At 41.5% G+C, this 19939-nt stretch overlaps 1 protein-coding gene and 1 pseudogene across 2 annotated transcripts in view; one reads left to right on the top strand and one right to left on the bottom strand.

Moving 5' to 3' along the window:
* Positions 1-3076: 3076 nt before the first annotated feature.
* Positions 3077-3798, bottom strand: LOC118584597 (annotated as a pseudogene).
* An 11083-nt stretch (positions 3799-14881) lies between these two features.
* The window catches only part of Cubn (cubilin), a 222821-nt gene continuing 217763 nt past the window's right edge, over positions 14882-19939 (top strand). The window contains exons 1-5 of one of the 2 annotated variants that reach the window (XM_036188531.1): positions 14882-14997; positions 15358-15487; positions 16415-16510; positions 17052-17090; positions 19573-19674. In XM_036188531.1, coding sequence (XP_036044424.1) covers positions 14885-14997; positions 15358-15487; positions 16415-16510; positions 17052-17090; positions 19573-19674 — 480 coding nt within the window. In that variant the 5' untranslated portion in view covers positions 14882-14884. The remainder of the gene's footprint in view (positions 14998-15357; positions 15488-16414; positions 16511-17051; positions 17091-19572; positions 19675-19939) is intronic. The other variant, XM_036188530.1, reaches the window with a different exon arrangement.

The following is a 19939-nucleotide window of genomic DNA, read 5'->3' as shown; positions in this document are numbered from 1 at the left end:
TCTTTATGTGTGTTCTTGAGTGCATACACATTCCAGGGCATGTGTATAAAGGTCAGAGGACAACACATATTTAGTGATTGTGTCTTTATGTGTGTTCTTGAGTGCATACACGTTTCATGGCCTGCATATAGAGGTCAGAGGACAACACATATTTAGTGATTGTGTCTTTGTGTGTGTTCTTGAGTGCATACACGTTTCATGGCCTGCATATAGAGGTCAGAGGACAGTTTGCAGAAGTCAGTTCTCTTCTTCTGCCCTGTGGGTCCTCGGGTCACTAGGCTTGGCAGCTGAGTCATCTCGCTGGCCCTGAGTCATATTTTCAGCTACATCCAATGCTTCCCTCAATACAGCATGGCTGACTCCTAAAGCTTCAAAAATTGTATTTTCCCCATAAAAAGGAGCTTAGAAAGTTTTATGAATAGTAGGAGAGAGGCTGTTTTCCCCACAGGATTCTCTCCTTTTCAATTTTATACTGCTCGCATGCCTTTGCTTGCATATGCATAAGGTTTCATTGTGTACTCTGCATTTGGAGGCCCTTTCGGTGTCTGTTCGTACTGGCAAAGATTGGAATCCTAAGTGGAAGTGGTTGTTTATCTGGGCTGGCTCTATAATTAGATGAGATCACCTAGAAGGGGAGAGGCAGAAAGAGGGTGGTTCTGGAGCTGCACTCTTAACTGTCCTTGGGGATTTAGACTACCCTCATTGTCAAGACTACTTGTTTCTCAGAGATGCTCATCCCTTCTTAAACTTCTCCTCTTTACTGATCACACTGAGATGAATGTAGATCGGGTGTTTCCAGAATTTTTATGCTAGGCATTTTCAACTGGGAAAGATTGCTGTCACATCAAATTTAGGAGAAAAAAAAAACCCTAAACATTTTTATTCTAAATCAGTTTTTATAACTTCAACAGTTCTCTTTATGGAGTATTAGTTCTCCTAGCCTACCGAGTCTTCTGTTAGAAGCAGCCTTTCAGGGAAAACTATATCAGATGAACAGTGTTGCCGTATGCTTTTGAGAATATAAGCTTCCATGAGAGTAAGAGTAAATATTTGTGTGGGGTGTGTGTGTGTGTGTGTGTGTGTGTGCGCGCGCATAGATCAGTTCAGCATCAAGTGTCTTTCTTGCCATTCTACACCTTGTTTTTTGAGACAAGGTCTCTCAGTGAAATTGGTGCTAACCATTTTGACTAGTTCCCAGCCACTGTGCCCCTACCCACTCCCCAGCACTGGGATTACAGGCACACCTGGGTGGGGAGGACCTGAACTTGGGTCCTTGCATTTGGGCGGCAAGGATTTCATTCACTGAACTGGCTCCTCAGGCGACAGTGAAGATTTTTAAACACTTTTCCCCACTACTATTTACCCAGTAGTGGTGTCACATAGAAAACACTCAAATACCTGCTGAATGGATGGACATCGTGCCCATAGGGGAACTGGAATCAAAGCTGTCGAGAGAATATCACAATATGATGTTTAAGCTTAAAAAGTTCATTACTGTCACTTTTTCCATCTTCAGGTGGCCAAATTTACTCAAGTTTGGAATACATGACCATAAAAATAACCTCTAGGATATGTTTTGGGTCTAGGGAATATATACAGATAGTAACAAATCCTAAAGTACTGTGTTTTGATTTCTATGCTTGACCAGAGAATTTGAATTTATCCTTTTTTCTCCATTAGTACAATTTTAAATTCAGTGTGAATATAATTATATAATAAGACAGAAGGTAGAGAAGACTCTGCAGGTGTGAAGAGAAACATGAGCTGGCGTAGGTTCCCAGGGCTAGAGGACAGTTACCAGACATCTTCTGACATCTCGGCTGCACAGAAAATGGGTGACTTGGAGTCAGTGGTCCCCAACATAAAGCCTAGAAGCAGAAGGCAGCCTGGGAGGCTCACTTCAGTCCAAATAGAACTGCTTCTTGTCATAACACCAATACAGTGGCCTCATCTGCTACTCGTATGTCCAAAGCCCACAGAGAAGCATCTAAGCATAGTGTTCCACTTCCCTGCCAGACCTCAGATCCTACACATGCGCAAGAGGATCATCCAATGGTACCGTCAACGGGATCAAACCACAGAGATGCCTGACCTGGGAAGTCTTCCTCACTATGGTCCATACACTTTTGTCCATCAGAGTCACCAGGTTAGCCTAGCCCAAGAAAGATGCTATTTTCACTTAGAGCAGTAGCATTGATGGACCATTGAGACCTCATCAGGACCATATAAACCAAGCAGACCAAAATAACAAAGGTCTTGTGAACTAAACTGTCATCAGAATAACAGGTTTTTTTTTTTTTTTTTTTTAAAGTCTTTAGAAACCTTTAATAACACATTCATTCATTAAGGATAGCCCTCCTTTCCCCTCAGCTCTTCTGGCTTGAAGCTCTCCACCAAGGTCTCCACCCTAAGGAAAGAGTCACGATGTGGGGCGCTCATCAGCACAGTGAGGGGGGTCACCCTTATCACAGGCAGGTCCACTCTAGAGCTCAGCCTCAGGGCCTGGGACAGATACCCACAACTGTGCTGCAAGCACATTTCCTGGAGAGAGGACATTGGTGCCCTGGTAGAATGTGTGGGAAGAGGGCATGACACTTCCAGGCCAGTTTTCTGGCCAAGAGCAGCCTGGCAGTTTGTCTTCTGTGTGCTAGAAAAATATTCTTTCCACATGCTGTGTCATGAAAAAGACCAAGAAATACTGAACTGAGAAGCTAGGGAAGCGTCACCATGGGCTTCTCCGCAGAAAGGCATCCAGGGACTGCATGCTTCTCCAAAAACTGCCCCATAAAGGGTCACCTGCCTGCTCAGCCATATGCTCCCTCACTGTACCTTGCTGGACACTAGCCATGCACCAGGCACCATGCTGAATGCCAGAGACACAGATTAATGAGACCCTTGGAAGGGCACAAGCATGGTGGGTTTGGGAGACCAAGGCCAAGAGAGAAGCAGATCCCCCACAGATGACCAACATCGAAAGGTTATGTCCGAATCTGAAGCAGATTCCATCTCTCCAAAAGTTGCCCATGGGGAAGACTGTACACATCCCTGGGGGAAAGGACACTAGCTGGAAGCATGGCCTGACCTGCAAGGGTGATGGGGGCGTGGATCTGGCCTCACCGTGGCCAATGGTCAGTGAACGATGGAGATGACCTGGTCCGCCACAGCAAAGACGGGGAACAGCGGCGGAGGGAAGGACGTGCGGTGGATGTGGAGCACAGTCCCTGAGGCAGGCTCATAGAAGACCAGCTCTCCTGCTTGGAGGTCCAGCAGCACGCCCAGCTGGGCCGGGCACCAAAACAGCTCCAGAGTTCATGCTGTCCATTGTGTGATAAACGGAACTCTTGATCATAGCGCGAGAAGACCCAGGAGAAGGCATTGTGGCCCAGGCGGCAGTCACTACTGGAACCCTTTCGGGGCAGCTGGGCCGAGGCCATGCCCACAACTGTGCTGAAAGTTCACTATCCAGGCATGGAGCCCAGCCTGGAAGGTGGTAGCAGCCAGGGCATTGGGCCAGTGGTCAAAGCGCTCTGGGTCATCTGAGCAGGCCTTGGACTCCTTGGCACTGAAGGTCAGGGTCCTTCTATGTTCGGACAAATGCAGTAAGGGGCTGACAGTCCTTTCATTGATATGCACCTCCTCCAGGCCTGAGAGAGACCCGAGAACCGATGTTGCCCAGAGTTGAGTCAGTAATGGGCTTCAAGCACACTTCTCGTTAAAGCTTAATTTGTCCAACTCCTGGGGATCCAAAATGCCTTCTGCTTCCTCGGCCCTCTCAGAAAACTCCCGCTCCTTCTGAATTAAATGGACAAATCACCTGCTAAAATAAAAGATTAAGGTAGGACCCAGTTGTATGTTGGTGTATGCCTGTAAATGCAACACTTGGCAGTCTGAGTCAGAAAGATTGCAGGTTTGGGACCAGTCTAGCCTACAAAGGAAGTTCCAGTCTACTCTGCGTTATAGTAAGAGTTCATTTCAAAACTACAACAATAAAATAGGATCCATGGTCATATATAATAATCTGAAGTCACAGTTTGAGTACGAAAGACATGACAATAGCAAGATATGCCAGATGCTGAGAAAGCTAGTTATGTTCCAGCTTCATTTCCATTCTGATGTCATGGGATACAATTCCCTACCTCCTGGACATTTTTCTAGAGGACAAAGGCTGCGTATTTCCCAGTTCTGTACTCATGACACCTCTCTCAGCTGCAGTGGGTGCCTACTAAATAGTTGTCTGGTTACCTGACTTGAATGGGAATGTGCTTTGCATGGTCATTGTCATTTCTTTCATGACTTGGGAAAGTTTTTAGTAATTTTATTAGTCTACCAACAGAGGAGGGACAAGCTGATGTTATTGGGAAAGGTATTTAATGCCAGAATTGTGTACAAGTCTTACTGTATTCTTTATGACTCTTCAAACATAGTCTAGGAACTGTTGACAACCCCTGATTTAGCAGTGCCTCTGTAATAAATATAGACCAAGCCACCATAAAGAAAACATCCAAAGGGGCAAAGGCTTTGTTTTATATAGAATAATGACACTGGAAAAGACTTAGAGGTGAGGTCATCCCATCCTTCTTCCTGCCCTTGATGACAACACCTTAAATCTTCCCATGGGTTGGTGCTGCACTTCAATTAACAAATCCCCTGCCAATGACAGGCCTTTGGAAAGCACTGGCCTTGTTAAGTCACCCTGATCATAAATCACAGGGACCAAGCAAAGCTTCCTCTGAGATAAAGGTGCCGCTGTGCACCACTTTTATGTGTATCTTGTTAATTAAAATCACAAAAGGTCTGAGGAGTGCTGAGGATCAGTGAGATTGATCCCTCCATGGAGGTATGCTCACTTCCTTGCCTCCTCTCATCAGACACAACATTTGCTGAAAATGTACTTCACTTTCTTTGAAAAAAAAAATCACATCCATTCTAAGTGTTTTTGCCATTACTTATTGCCTTTAGTCACCCACAGTGGACTCTGGGTGCAGGCATCTTCAATTATAGTACATATGGTGTCTCATCTCACACCATTATCTCATTCAGAGAATTCAAGACATCACCAAGTAAAAAAATACTTTTATCCTTGTAAGTTGATTGGGAAAGGATTATTATGGGGATCCATGGATGTCTCCACCAAAGCTGAGCCTTGCCTTACTACTGCACACCTTCCTGGAAATCCAGCTTTGACTTGTCCCTAGGAAGTGTTGGACTCCTGGTTGTAGCAGCAGGTACAGAGCTGCGTTGTTTCCCACTAGCTTTTGAGTCCCCAAATCCCAGAAGTTTATATTTATTTAGCTCTACGCCCTTTTTGTAAGAAATCCTTTATTCACAGTGATGGGGGACTACCGGTACATGTTTACGTTTCCAGAATATGTTAACTGAGGAAGCCTATAGTACAGGGCATGTATTCACACATGCCATCGACACCCCAGTTTCCCAGTGGTTGATACCCAAAACTTAATTCTCTTCCCTTTTCTCTCTATTTAGGAGTGTTTGTATTATTCTTGTAACTGTTTTGGCAGGATTTTTGTGGGTTAAAAAACTTGAAGAGCTGGGCAGTTGTGGCGCACGCCTTTAATCCCAGCACTCGAGAGGCAGAGCCAGGAGGATCTCTGTGAGTTCAAGGCCAGCCTGGGCTACCAAGTGAGTTCCAGGAAAGGCAGAAAGCTACACAGACAAACCCTGTCTTGAAAAACTAAAAAAACAAAAACAAAAACAAAAACAAAAAAAAACAAAACAAAAAAACTTGAAGAAACAAAAATACGCCAAACTCTCAATAATGTCTAACAATCTACTTGCTAGGGACCATCCCTGCCAACACTGAACTATTCACATGTAATGATATGTAATGATTAACTTGTGCTTCTTTTTCATTTTCCCTGGTGATAATTACAGTCACTGTAATAATGAGCATGGAGAACAAATGCAGGATTATATTCCATGACTCAAGATCACACTGTATTAAAAAAGCTCAACTCAACACAAGAGCAGATTTGTTCTTTTTCTAGGTGATAATGCACTTCCCAGGGAGTAAGCAAGCTAACAATTTTAAACTACATGCTTTTCCATAATTATTTCATAGTATCTTACATGGAAAATGAAGATAATTGGATCAATGTTGTATTGCCATGAAATTTTGTATATATATATACCACTACAGTGGCATATGTAAACATAGGGTTTTTAAAGTTTTATTTTTATTTATGCATGTATGCATGCATGTCTGCAGACGTGGATGCCTCAAGCAAAATGCCTTCAAATGTTTAAGATTCCCATGAAATTGCCATCTTGCCCTCTGATAAGCCTGGGTAGCTATAAACACTACCCATGGACTTGGAGCTTGCCATCTGCTTTCTATTATCTTAAGCTGAGATTAATTGCTCAGAGATGGTTCAGTGAGGTTCTGGAGAGCAATTCGTATATGAAATAGATCCAGGCAAGCCAGCAAACAGGAGACAAAGAACTTAGAGCCAAGCCCTCACGAGAAACAAAAGAAATAGTAAAAAATGGGCTTTCACTTTTTAAAATTTACAGATGATGCTACTTCTATTAACAACAAGCTATGAAATGGAAAGATTTACACTCAGGAGAAAAAAGTGCCTTTTTACCAAGTAGAACCCCAGAAGGCAAAGAGGTAGAGTTGCAGAAACTTTGAAGAGTGGACTAAGAAACACAGAAACACAAGTACAGTTACTTGCCTGACATGGTGAGTGACAGTCTTCACACTTAACTGATCACGAGTGTGGGTGTCTTTAGAGGGAAAGGTTCGATTTAGTAGACCCAGAGAAGAAACGGAGGTTTTTGAGCCTGAGTTGGGTCAAGCAGCACTCCTAGAGAGTCACACGGTTTTCTAGTCCAGACCACTTCTAGCTCTTTCCAGCCCCATGTTAGGTGAGTGGTGGAAAGGAAGCTGTAAGGCAGCGAGGGGCAGAAGTTTCTTGGATGGATCTCTCCTTTCACAGACTTCCTCTGACTCTCTCATTTAACTAATGACACCTTATCCTCCTAACTTCTCAAATAAGAAGCATGAATGTTACCTCCCTGATACTTCTGAGGGAATATGAACTGTGTCCTTCTTTTTCAGTAGTTATTATTGTTAAAATATCTTTCTCGCTGTCTTTTATTGGCTCCTGCCACAGCCAGGACCTCTTCAAGCCATGTCTCTTGTCCTGTGCTCCAGCCTCTGAACCCTGGACCTGAGACTTCTCTAAGCAAGGATGCTGTAAGATGAAAAATGGTCATGCTCATCTCTTCCCTGGAAAACTAGCGTACCTATTCATCCTTTACAGTGCTAGGCTCATTAAATTGCAATGAAAGATCCTCTCTGATATAACTTCCTGGCTGTTTTTAAAATTTCATCTTTCACACAATACACATGAGCTTTCTAGAACTTCTGTAGCCCCCCTCAAAGCTTTATGTCTCCCCATTTCTCTCTCTGCAACTTCAAATCCCGTGAGTTTTCCTGAAGAAATACTTAATTCTTTTGGACTCAAATGGGCTTCTAGGTAAACTGCCCTTCTTAGCCATCATTACCTCACTTCTCCACTGTGATCTAATAATGTTTTGTGGTGTGGTGATGTGTGGTGTGGTGTGGGGTGGTACGGTGTGTGTGTGTGTATGTATGTGTGTGTGTGTGTGTGTGTGTGTGTGTGTGTGTGTGTATGTGTGTGTGTGTATATGTGTGTGTGTGTGTGTGTGTGTGTCCTTATAACAGTGTTCTCATTACAATGGCCCTTTCTTGCCCCAAATCCCCCTCCTGTGACATTCTTGCGTACTGATATTTACTTACATAGACACTCTTGATGACCATAGGTTTCATTTGTGAAAGATTAACATTAAAAAGTGGAGGCAGAACTGAGAGTTTAGAATATAAAAGAAAATGAGCTAATGTCACAGAAAAAGCAAACATGTGCCAAGATCTTGGGAAAGTTAAAGAGCAGAGAAAAGAGAAAGTCATTCAGGTTATTAACACTATGCTTGGGGAAGAGAGAAAAGTGGTCTAAGACATCTGTAAGAAAGACTGTGGGGCTAAAACTCCAAGAAGAAGGTGAGACCAGAGGTGGGACTGGGAACAGAGGTTAGGAAATCATAAATTATTGGTTTATTAGTGACCATTTGGAGCAGCACATCCCATCCTCTCTCTATATAGCACCTGGCATCATAGACAAAGCAAAATACATTTGCATGTACTTGGCTAAAGATGTGAAAGAGAATAGAGGCCGGTGAACATAAGTCAAGAGTATAACAAACACCATTAAGAGCTTGCTCAGGCATACTAGTTTTATTTTGATGAGTTAAAAATGTTTATGAGGGAATTCTTGGGTGTTTTGCAACCAATCTCACATGTGGTTCCTTTTCCCGGTACTTAGCAGATCCTAAAGCAAATCTTCCTTATTCAAGGCCCCAGCTGCTGGCACCTTGTGAAAAATCCACTGTATCCTGTTTATGAGGCTCCTGTTTGGTCAGACTGCTGTTGAAGATACCTGGATTTAAGTTAATCTTGCTTTGTATCTCCTAAGGTAGAGTTGTTATCTGCTTCCTGGACCCCGAGTGCCTTGTCTTCAGACAGCAATTGACCTTTGCTCTATACTCCTGTCTCCAGCTCAGCTATCTTCTTCACTCAGAGTCCAAGATGAATGATTCTCTTCTGGAATCTTCTAAGTAAGGAGATCATGCACTCCTACTTGTACCTAATGTTGTCTCACAGTAAAATGTGGACAACCATGGATTCTGTATTTTGTTGTTGGTCTACATATCTCTTTGTTTTGCTTCTAGGAAACTAAACCAGAGAGAAGGTGGAGACTGAGGGACAAATTATATCTGTTTATTAATATATGACATGATAGCAACTTTGTATATGTAGTGAACAGTTGTTACATACCAGAGATTGAATGTGCTGTGCAGTTTTATGTCCCTTTGGTGTTGTGATCCTCCTTTTGCTATGTGGAAATATAATGAAGAAATCAGGGGGATCATGAACCTGGATGATGAGCCTCAGAACCCCTGCTTTTCCCATCAGCTGTATGGTATTCTCTAGAAGTGAGCCTTTGGAGGAAAGCAATTTCTCTTTGTTTTATACTAAATTTGTAGCTTCCAGAAGGTAACTGATATGGAAAGGCATGTGTAAACTTTTAGTAAATGCATTCTGGATTCAGGAGTAGACACGACCTTTGTTAGTCAGAGCTGGAATTTCATGGCTATGGACCATTTGCCATCAGAGAAAGCAGAGGAGGTTATTCTGAAGGTCATGTATTGTAAAAGGATTTCGTCTTTGCTGCAGAAACTCTGCATACAGCAAGGGAACAGAATGAGTGATAATGTCCCACAGTGAGCAGATTGATTTTTATATTGCTTTCAATGTCATTGGAATAGGGGAGTCTGACTTGTCTATTGATTTGAGGAAAAGCTGAGTCAATGAGCTGGATATAAAATCCCCAACTCCTCATCAAAGGTCAGCCAGACCTTCAAAGAATTTGCCTAGTTTTTTTGTTTGTTTGGTTTTTTTTGTTTTTTTCATTCTAACATAAAAGATAATTAAGAGCCACAGACCTAGATTGGAATTAGAGTAAAGATTTTACCTTGTTGAACAAAAAGCACATTATTAAAATGAGAAAAATGTGGTAAAAGAGGAAGTTTTTATTAAGACCATACCAGAGACTTTTAAGCTACAAAGATCTGCCAAGTCAGGGATGTTTAGGAAAAGCATAATCAAGAAATGTGTTTGTTCAGACCTAGAGAGTCTGAATTGTCCTTTGCACAGGAAGACACCAGCCTGTCTTATCATTGTCTGAACTTGCCAAATAGTTTCCATTGTCAAACTTCCCTCTTATCTCTGTGCCAGTGGTTAAACTTCAAGCATTGGGTCATTGTGTAACATTTATCTGTTCTTACTTGTGAGGAAGCTATCGGGTGTTTTTCATGGCATTCAGTACCAACACCAGTATCGTCTACCACCCTTCTATATGGCGGCTGTGATGTTTGAATGAAAATGTCTCCCATGGACCCACATGTTCGAACCCTTGCTCCTCAGTTGCTGTCACTGTTTAGAGAGGTTTAGGAGGTGTAGTCTTGTTGGAGCAAGAACTGGAGGCCCTTTCGGAGTTTGAAGACTCCTGCCATTGGCAGCTCTTCTCTCTGACTGCAGTTCAGCATATGACTTCTCAGCTTGCTGCTGCAGCCTCCATGCATGCCTGCTGCCATGCTTCCCTACCATGACGGTGATGGATGTTTGTCCGTCTGGATCCACAAGCTCTAATACACTCTTCCTTCTGTACATTGCCTTGGTTATGGTTTATCACAGCAATGGAAAACATTGACAGCACAGTGGCATTTACAAACATAAGACAAATAATTTTAAGTCATTTAAAAAAGTAATAGCTTACACTCACAAGAGGTCATCTATTTTAAGCATGCAGTTCTATAAATCATACAAACAAGATATCAAGCATTTATTATTTATCATAAATATTCCCTCATATTTTCTTACTGACAATGCCTCCCACCCAACCTTGGACAACTTCTGATTAGTTTCTATTAATATAACTTTGGCTTTTCTGAAGTTTCATATTGAATGATACCATCTGGAATTACTTACTATATAGTCTTTTTAAATTTTCATTTATTGCTCATTACTTGAAAAATACTTGTAAGCAAATGAATAGTTTTACACAGGTTATGAGGAAAAATACTTGCAAGATATATATTTGGAAAGACTTGAATTTAGGTATGCTAACTCTTCAGTAAAATTGGTTATCTAATAGCAGATGGTCAGCACTGAAAATGAACACATACAAGAAATATCACAGGAAGAACATGGCAGGGTTTGAAGGTGGGAAAACAGAAGGGAAAATGATGTAATTATATTATAATTAAAGATAGACAACAGATTTGAACAAATCACCAAATAAGATGTACAAATGACAAAAATAATACAAAGACTTGTAGTCTCTCCAGTCATTAGGAAACTCTCACTTGAATCATAATGAGATACCACTGCATACCAACTAAGATGGCCAGAAGTTTAAACACCAACAATGCCAAGTGACGGGCACAATGTGAACAACTGGGGCACTTGTACATAATTAGGATGTTCTAAGGAAAATAGCTTGATGAATTCTAGTAAAGCTGTAACTCTTTAACCATGTCTCAGCAATCGCCTTTAATATTTACCAGAAAAGACTAAAACATGCACATTGACACACAGACCTTCCAAGATATTTATAATTGTTTTATTTATGATAATGCTGAACTGGAACCAATTCAGCTGATGACTGGACAGGCAAGCAGGGGCATGAAATACAATGAAATGCTCTTCTATAAAAAAGAGAATGCATTCCATGGCAAAAACCAACCAAAGGCATGAACTCCAAAAGCACACAGTTTAGTGAAAGAATTATAAACTAACAGTTATACAGCTCTGTCCATTGTCATACAGCTGTAATGTCAACATTTGCTATACTTGAGTAGGAACATCTCAGATGTGAGGCCAGCAGGCCACATGGTTAGACTATGTCTCAAAAAACAAAGCAAAATAGCGACACCCAAATATGCAGGAGAATTTTAGAAGGCTTTAAAAACAAAAAGTAGTAAATATTTGAATACCATAGACAAGGCATGCTGTATACTATACTGTGTAATTATCCTTGACCACAGAGCATCCATTTAACTATGTGCATAATTAATCAATGTAATGGTAAAATACCAAGGGATATTTTTAGAGTTGAGTTTTCATGTGGTTGTTCTCCCAGTCTCAAATTTGGTTTTGTTTTCCTTAGTATAAGTTTGTCTGTGTGCTCACAGAAGGTTAGAGTGCATCAGTAACTAATTAGGACCCCTCCAAATACACTCTACTACACCCTTCACTATTCTCCAGTAATTCTAGCTTTTGCATAGAATCAGAGAGGGACATACATGGTCCATGCTCTCAAACTATGTCATTCAGCTGAAAGAGAGTCCAGTCCAGTGAGGAAGCTGAGGAGTGGATTCAGTAGTGGTAGATCCAGTCTATATGGCTTAGTGGAACAGGAAAAGTAAATAGTCCTGGGACCCAGAGATGAGGATTCACAGATAGTGAGTGGGTGTCAACAGTTTTCAGGTGATTCCCTAAATGTCATCTCCTCAGAGATGCTATCCTGCCTGCCACAGTTAAGTATGTCCTTCTTCCCTAGTCTCTTTATGCCATACCACCCTCTTACCCTTTTATTTTATTTGAGAATAGCCTGTACATTTATATCTTTGTATTCTTTTCTGTCTTCTTGCCCCAGAGTTAAAGTTATTTAGCTGTTATTAACTGACATTTCCCAATGTATAATACAGTCTCATACAAATTAGGTGTTCTGGAAATATCAGCTCAGTAAAACGAAATCCAATTAAGTAAGAGTAAATTAGGAGGTAATAGTAAATGTCTGAAGAAATAATTAGAAATTAACTTCTAAGACAAATTTCCTCATCTGTCATAAAGATGAAATGATTGAACCCACGTAAATTACAGCATAGAGACAGGCACATAGCGAGCCCAGAACTATAGCAATTACAAAAGCCACGGCAAGGATAGAGCCCCTCACCATAGCAACAGCATAAGACATGCCCACTTCTCTGGATCCATCTCTAATCATTTTATTTTTCACTTTTACCAAAAAAAAACTTTTACTTTTTCAAAAGTCTTGCTACTCTTTCAATTCTCTAGTCAATTCCCAAGAATGTTGGGGTTGGAACCAAAAGCCCAATCTTGAACTAGTCCACTTATTAAAAGATGTCTTAGGTTCTAGTAGTTTTAGAAAAGTTTTACTTCTGTGTGATTTGGGGGTCTACCAAAATGGTAAATTGCAAATTTGGATAAATGAACATTTTAAACTATTATGTTCAACCTCAAATACTATGTGTTACATTTATTTTTCCATTTTAAGAGATTTTTGTATTTAAAATTATGCATGCAGGTGTGTGCACATGTACAGGTGTTCACATAGGCCAGAAGGGTAAGAACCCTTTAGAGCTGGAGTCACAGACAGACAGCTGTGAGCTACTGGACATGGGTTCTGGGATGGAACTCTGATTCTTTGGCAGAGCAGTACATGAGCCGTTTTTCCAGCCCATTACATCACATCTATCTCGTAAACAACAAAACCTATCACCATTTGATCTCAATATCGGCTTGAAGGAAAATCAACTTTGTGATTCCCCAAGTGGAGGAGAAAGAAGAATCAGAAGAATGGATGTAAAGATCAGCATGCTGGGGCAGAGATGACTCTTCTCCAGAAACCTCTAGAAGATGAGTTATTCTTACAGTCAATCCAAATAGTTGCAGCTCCCTTGAGCTTAGGTTGACTTGGTCAAAGCCCATGTTGAGCCAGAGCTCTGGGATGGGCTTCGAGCTGCTTGCTGGCATAGAGAAGTTGAGGTGCAGATGCTGGTAGCATATACACCTTGAAATGAAATTACTGGATTATATGTTAAGTCCTCATTGAATTTTCGAGGAACTTCTGGCTGGTTTCCATAACAACAGCATCATTTCTCTACCAATACACCAAACTTCCGGTTTTTGCCAGCACTTGTTTTCTGTTTTTCAATAGTATTGAGCTTGCTGGGTATGGAGTTACATCTCATTATGGTTTTGTTTTGGATTCCTTAAGTGAGTATAGATGTTAACCATATCTTCATGAATGTCTGTAAGTCTTTTTCTGTGGGGAATACTCACTCAGTGCTTTACTCACTTTTAAATTGTGTTGTTTTGTTGTTGAATTGTGGGAATTTTAAAGAAATTCAGGATATTAATCTTTTGGTGTATATGGTTTCTAAATATTTCCTTCAAATTCTTTGAGTGACTTTAAAAGTATTTTTATTTCTTTTTGACAATTTCATATATATATGTATCAAGTATTTTAATCATATTCGTGCCCATTACCCTTTCCTCTCCTTCTCCCACTGAGCCCCTTCTTTTCAACAAGCTCCCTGGCTATTTCCATGCCTTTCTGTGGATGTGACCTACTGAGTTTAATTACCTACATGAACAGGGGTGAGAGTCATGTCCTGTAGTAGAAACACCTTCACAGCGGCTCTCCACTATGAAAGGTGGCTCCCTCTGAAGCTACCTTGTGATTCCTCTCAAAAGTGTCCTTCCTGATGAGCAATAGCTTTGAATTTTGACATAGAATCTTTCTCTTTCAGTTTCTTTTGCTTTTTTTTTTTTTTTTTCCCCCAGACAGGGTTTCTCTGTGTAGCTTTGTACCTTTCCTGGAACTCACTTGGTAGCCCAGGCTGGCCTTGAACTCACAAAGATCCGCCTGCCTCTGCCTCCCAAGTGCTGGGATTAAAGGCGTGCACCACCATCGCCCAGTTTCTTTTGCTTTTTATTGCTCATATTTTTGTCATTCAGGACCAAGAAATGATTCCAAATTCAGAGGCATATTTCCCCCCTGTTTTCTGCTAATACTTTTTGTAATTTTAGTTCTTAAATTGGGGTCTTAAATGAAGAGCATTTAGCAGTAGCGTTTATGCAAGGTAGTGACAAGGAATCAACTTCTCTTGCAGAAATTCTCTTTCTCCAGCACTATTTGCCTAAAGCTGAGTGCCTCCTAGGCAAGGACTCCTTTGGTGGATGTTTCCAAAGCTGCTGGTTACTGTTTCAAAGGTTAAACAAATAATGATTAAGTTGTACATCACTTAAGGTAGATTTTGACCCCTTGTAAGTTGAACAGTACTGGAGATCTAAGATCATTGACATTCCGCAGGAAGGACAAAATAACTAAAGCCTTCTTGGAAAGCCTGGAAAGTTAAAGAATATTCTGCTGATCAAAGTACAGCCGCCTGCCTCACTGCTCTCAAATTGCCAGACTCAGTTGGCTGGAGTGGTCTCCCTCTGGCCTGGCAAGCTGGGAGGCTGCTGAGGAACATGTCCTCACATTTTCTCTGGGGTTTTGTTACTTTATTGATGATAGCCAAATTGGATGGCGAAACTGGAGAGCTTGAACAGAGGCGACAGAAAAGGATTGCTGATCTCCACCAGTAAGTAGACACATGGCTCATTTCTACTAACAGGTATGTCCTCGCTATCTGTCACAAGGAACCAGATTTCTGGAGGAGAGCAGTGATGGTGTAAAGCCAACAGGGAGAAGATTGGTGCTGGTATAAGGAATTGGTTTCTTATTCACAATTATTCTTTGTCCACTTGTGAATGAGTCACATCTGCAATTCCGGGGAAATACCATTAGGAAATTCTCAGAGAACAAATGATAGATGAACAGAGAAGATTTGGCTGGGTTGAATGCAAGGTGAAGATGTAGAAAGTCTCTTGTTATTCAGCATGAAACTGCTTTAAAATTAGATTTGCTAATGACTGATAAATTCTCTGGTTTAATTGTATAGGCCTCGGATGACGACAGAGGGGGGAAACTTAGTGTTTCTTACAAGCTCTGCCCAAAACATTGAATTTAGAACTGGATCCCTTGGAAAAGTCAAATTAAACGATGAAGATCTTGGTGAATGTTTACATCAGGTAACACACTGGAAAAATACAGATGTTGCTTGTATATCCATCTGCTGTAACTTAGTTGTCCAGGATAGTATTGGTTGGCACCTTGAATCCTGAGCATAGAGAACACAACTGGAAGATAAGTTCTTAAAAAGAAGCCCATAGGAAGGCTTCATGGTGGGGAAAGAGGGATCAATTCTAAAAGAGGAGGCTCACTGTGCAGTTACAGATTCCACAGTCCAGAGCAGATCCAGAAAGAAAACCCAAAACTCCTTCAATGGGGAAGGAAGTAAGGAGGGAGACCAGAGGCAGGCACAGGTGTGCTCTACGGCATCTTTGCCACAGCAGAGTGGCCACTCACTCCCATGCTGTATCGAGTGTTTTCAGTACTCAGTATGGATGATACCAAACTGTGTTAGCCATAATGTTAGAGCCGGCATTTAGAGCTGTGTCTGAGTCACAAACGGGTTGTATATTATATCATTTGACTCTTAAGATTTCCCCATAAAGGTGTTTATTATTACTCCACTTGTAAGCTATAAGTGTGATAAATCAGTTTTTAATATCCAAAAATGCACAATAAATGATTGAGGCAAGATTTAAAATTCAGAAAGTCTCATTCAAAATCATATTGGGGATTGAACCAGGATTTTTACACAATAGGCAAATTCTCTATCATGGAGCTCTATCCACATCCCACCATGCTTTGTAATAAACACCCTAAAATGTTTGTATATAATGGGGATGCATATCAAAAAAACATTTTTATGTTGCTATAGAAGAGAGTCAATGAGGTTGTGCCATATCTATTCTGGTCTAATTATTATTATATGTGGCACTGCACTGGGCTTCATAGTAGGTAAGGCGTTAATGCTTGCTCTTGTAAGATGGAAATGATTTTTACCCTACCATTACTCCCCTCCTTTTTCTTCATTTCTTTTTAAAAATTAGATCCAGAGAAACAAAGATGACATTATAGATTTAAAGAGGAACACAACTGGTCTTCCTCAGAATATACTTAGTCAGATCCAGCAACTTGACTCCAAGGTAAGGCTGGCATACACATTGCACACATTGTAAGAGCAAATGAGTTCTTGTTAGTCCAACTTTGTAAGGGATGCACTTTTCAGGTGATGTGGCGTATTAACTCGGTTCCGTCTTTAGATGTTTGCCGTTATCACTGTGAACTTTGGGGCTAAGTGCTATAACTGTAACGGAGGGTTAGGAGTGGTGGCGGGCGGAAGAAGGCAAAAGCTAAGACACGGGTTTGTTGCAAGACCTGTCCTTGCTCACGTTCTGACAGCATCTTCCTTGCTGGTGGAGGGGGTTATCACTGTCATTTGTGCCACAATCGCCATGTTAAAGAAGCAGAGAGGCAGCTTATCAGTGCGTTGTACTCCTTTTCAAAAGAGCTTGGGATAGGATGGGAAGGAGCCCCGGAAGGGAGAGAGATGAGGAGGGAAAAAAAAATCAATGAATGAAAACCAGGGCAAAGCATGTCCCTCAAGGAGAAGTAGAGCGGAGGTCAACAGCCCATCTGAAATGTCTGCACCAGCTAACTGATGCATTTTCTTCCCCACTACTACAGCTTGTGGATCTTGAGAGGAATTTTCAGAGTTTGCAGCAGGTAAGTCCTATGACTGGATAGTCCTTGAAAAATATACAAACATCATTTCTAAGGTAGATGTGACTATTGATCCTCTATAAACCTAGTACTCAGGAGACTGAGTCAGGAGGATTGAGAGTTTGAACCCAGTTTAGGGTACACTGTGAGTTACAAGCCAGCTTGGGATACTTAGTGTGACTTTGCCTAAAAAAAAGAAAAATTAAAAATTAATTTTAAAAAAGCTGTCTTATTTTAAGGGGTACATGATTAATATCAAAAACTTGATTTTCCAATGTTTGATTCTTGTTCCAACATATGTCCCCTAGGATGCATGTAAGGACCCTGGGCATTATGCCACTGTAAGGCCACTAAGAATGTGAGGTTTTTGACCTCTGATTCACAGCCCAAGGCCTCTCCCCTAACTGCTGCCTTTAGCCATGCTGCTGTGGGCTTACTTGCATACTCTTACTCAGCTAGCAATCTCCCAACGTTCACTAATAACTGGGTTTCAAAATGCCACATAGTCTCTTCAAACTGAGCTCAGGATTCCAGGGGTGTGCACAATGTTCCCAGTTTCCTTAAACTGCACTGGCTGGTAACTCAAGTTGCAACACTTCCCAGAGCAAACACCCTATAACCTTGCCATGTCCAGCTATGCAAGTTTAGGCCTTTTGCCTTCCTTGTGGGTAAATGACTAAGGCTTATGTTGAGACCCCAGCCTTCTGCCCAAAAGATGTAGAGAATCTATCAGTACTTACAATTCCATATGACATTTCTGCAATTTCCAGTTGATAGCATCTGCTCTAATAGTCACAATTTATTTCCATGGCAATTCAAGCATTGTCTTCTACCTTGGGAATTAAGTTTGATGAACAAATTCATTCCCCCCCCCTCTTTTTTTTTAAACCACTGACAGTGAGAATGAACAAGGAACAGTGTGTGTTGTGGAGCAAAGCAGCATGGGCATTTTCTTTTTCTTTCTTTCTTTCTTTCTTTCTTTCTTTCTTTCTTTCTTTCTTTCTTCCTTCCTTCCTTCCTTCCTTCCTTCCTTCTTTCTTTCTTTCTTTCTTTCTTTCTTTCTTTCTTTTCTTTTCTTTTCTTTTTTTGAGACAGGGTTTTTCTGTGTAGCTTTGCACCTTTCCTGAAACTCACTCTGTAGCCCAGGCTGGCCTCGAACTCACAGAGATCTGCCTGCCTCTCCTTCCAAGTGCTGGGATTAAAGGCGTGCACCACCACTGCTCGGCTGCATGGGCAGTTTCTAATTCCTATAGTGCTTCCCAGTTTCACTACTGGTCAAGAACCAAAGATTATGATCAAAATGAGCTTCTGCTGTCCTCTCCCCCACCACTCAAGAAGAGTTTTTGGTAATTTCCAATGTCAATTTCTTTCTGCTTTTGGATAGGACAAGGGGTCAGTACAGCTGCTCCCCACTGTCTTCCTCCTGACTGCTCACTGATTTCCCTTCCTGCTGGACCCCCACAATCTCTGGCCTTTTAATCCCTAGACAGCATTGCTTTTGTTCACCAGAAAACTCATAAGTTTGTGGCAAATGTTCTTAATAACGTCCTTTGATCCTTTAATGGGCACAGCTCATTGTGGTTCTGGAACAGAGACGAGTCAAGTGGGGGAAGAAAGCTGAGTTCATAACAAGACACACACATGTGCAGTCCTGTGATTTAGGACAAGGGCAGAGAAAGAATGGGCTTTGCAATAAGCAGCGCCAGGCCAGTTGGTGATCTTCTAGTTCTGAATTTTGTTCCCAGAACCAAGTTGAGTTCCTCTGAGCTTTTGGTTGTACATGTACATCCACATAATGAACGCTTTGTCCCTGTTTTAAACAGAATTTTACCAAAACCAATGTAAGTGCCTTGATTGCATCATGACTTGCCCTCTATGAAGCAGTTGCCTCTGCACCCCCAAGTCTTTACAAAGTGTACAGAATTGAAACTGGTAGCTGATGAAGGGTGAGGTCCCCAGTTTGTGTGGACAAAGGTAGTCCTGTTTGCTCAAAGCGGTCAGGTGAGCAGAGGGCGGGAGGTGTATCTTAGCTGGCCACATTTCAAACAAAGGGGCTTGGACAGAAAAGAGTTCAGTCACCTGAGCCAATGGCAGAAGGGGTGGTAATCAAAGGTGATCAGTTTTCAAAGGCTTTCAAAGAGGTGCCTGAGATAAGACCACTAGGCAAAAGGAATGGAAATTTCCGTTTCATTTTCTTAGTGCAACAGGAACATCCATTCTTACATCTACACTTGAACCCTTTATTCCTATCTAGTGGCACATATTTCTCAGATGAATGATGCTTCTAAGGAACAGGGAATCATCTCCCTATTCATGATTAAAGTATGCAAAGTGTTAAGGAAAGTGAGCATGATTGATACTTTCACAAGAGAAATGACTTGAAGGATAGACAAAGTGAGTCACCTGGATTGAAGCCTTCCCTGCACTGTGTGCTGAGGACAAGTGCCGTTCTCTCCCTGACTTTGACCGCCCTGTTGTTTTCCAGAATGTGGAGAGGAAGGTTTGCAGTAGCAATCCCTGCCTCAATGGTGGCACCTGCGTCAATCTGCACAACTCCTTTTTTTGTATCTGCCCTTTACAGTGGAAGGTGAGTCACATTATCTCTGACTTAAAAATCAAAGAACTGCTGGCAGGTGAGTCAGCACTGGTTTCTTTGGGTTCATTCAGACATATCTAATTATCCACCGAAGTTTCTAGGGTTCTGTGGCCTCAGGAGTCAGAATGAATTGTGCCAAATGGTGTTAAAGTTGATTATTTAACTCACTGAGTCCTTGGCCATCTCAACCAGCTCTCTCCAGTGGATAAGGAAATGGTAGGGCATGGCGGCTCTGTTAGCATTGCCTTAAGTAATT

This window comes from Onychomys torridus, chromosome 5 (assembly GCF_903995425.1).
Source record: "Onychomys torridus chromosome 5, mOncTor1.1, whole genome shotgun sequence".
Classification (NCBI taxonomy): domain Eukaryota; kingdom Metazoa; phylum Chordata; class Mammalia; order Rodentia; family Cricetidae; genus Onychomys; species Onychomys torridus.
Note: the sequence above shows the minus strand (reverse complement) of the source record. Positions and strands in the feature narration are given on the sequence as shown.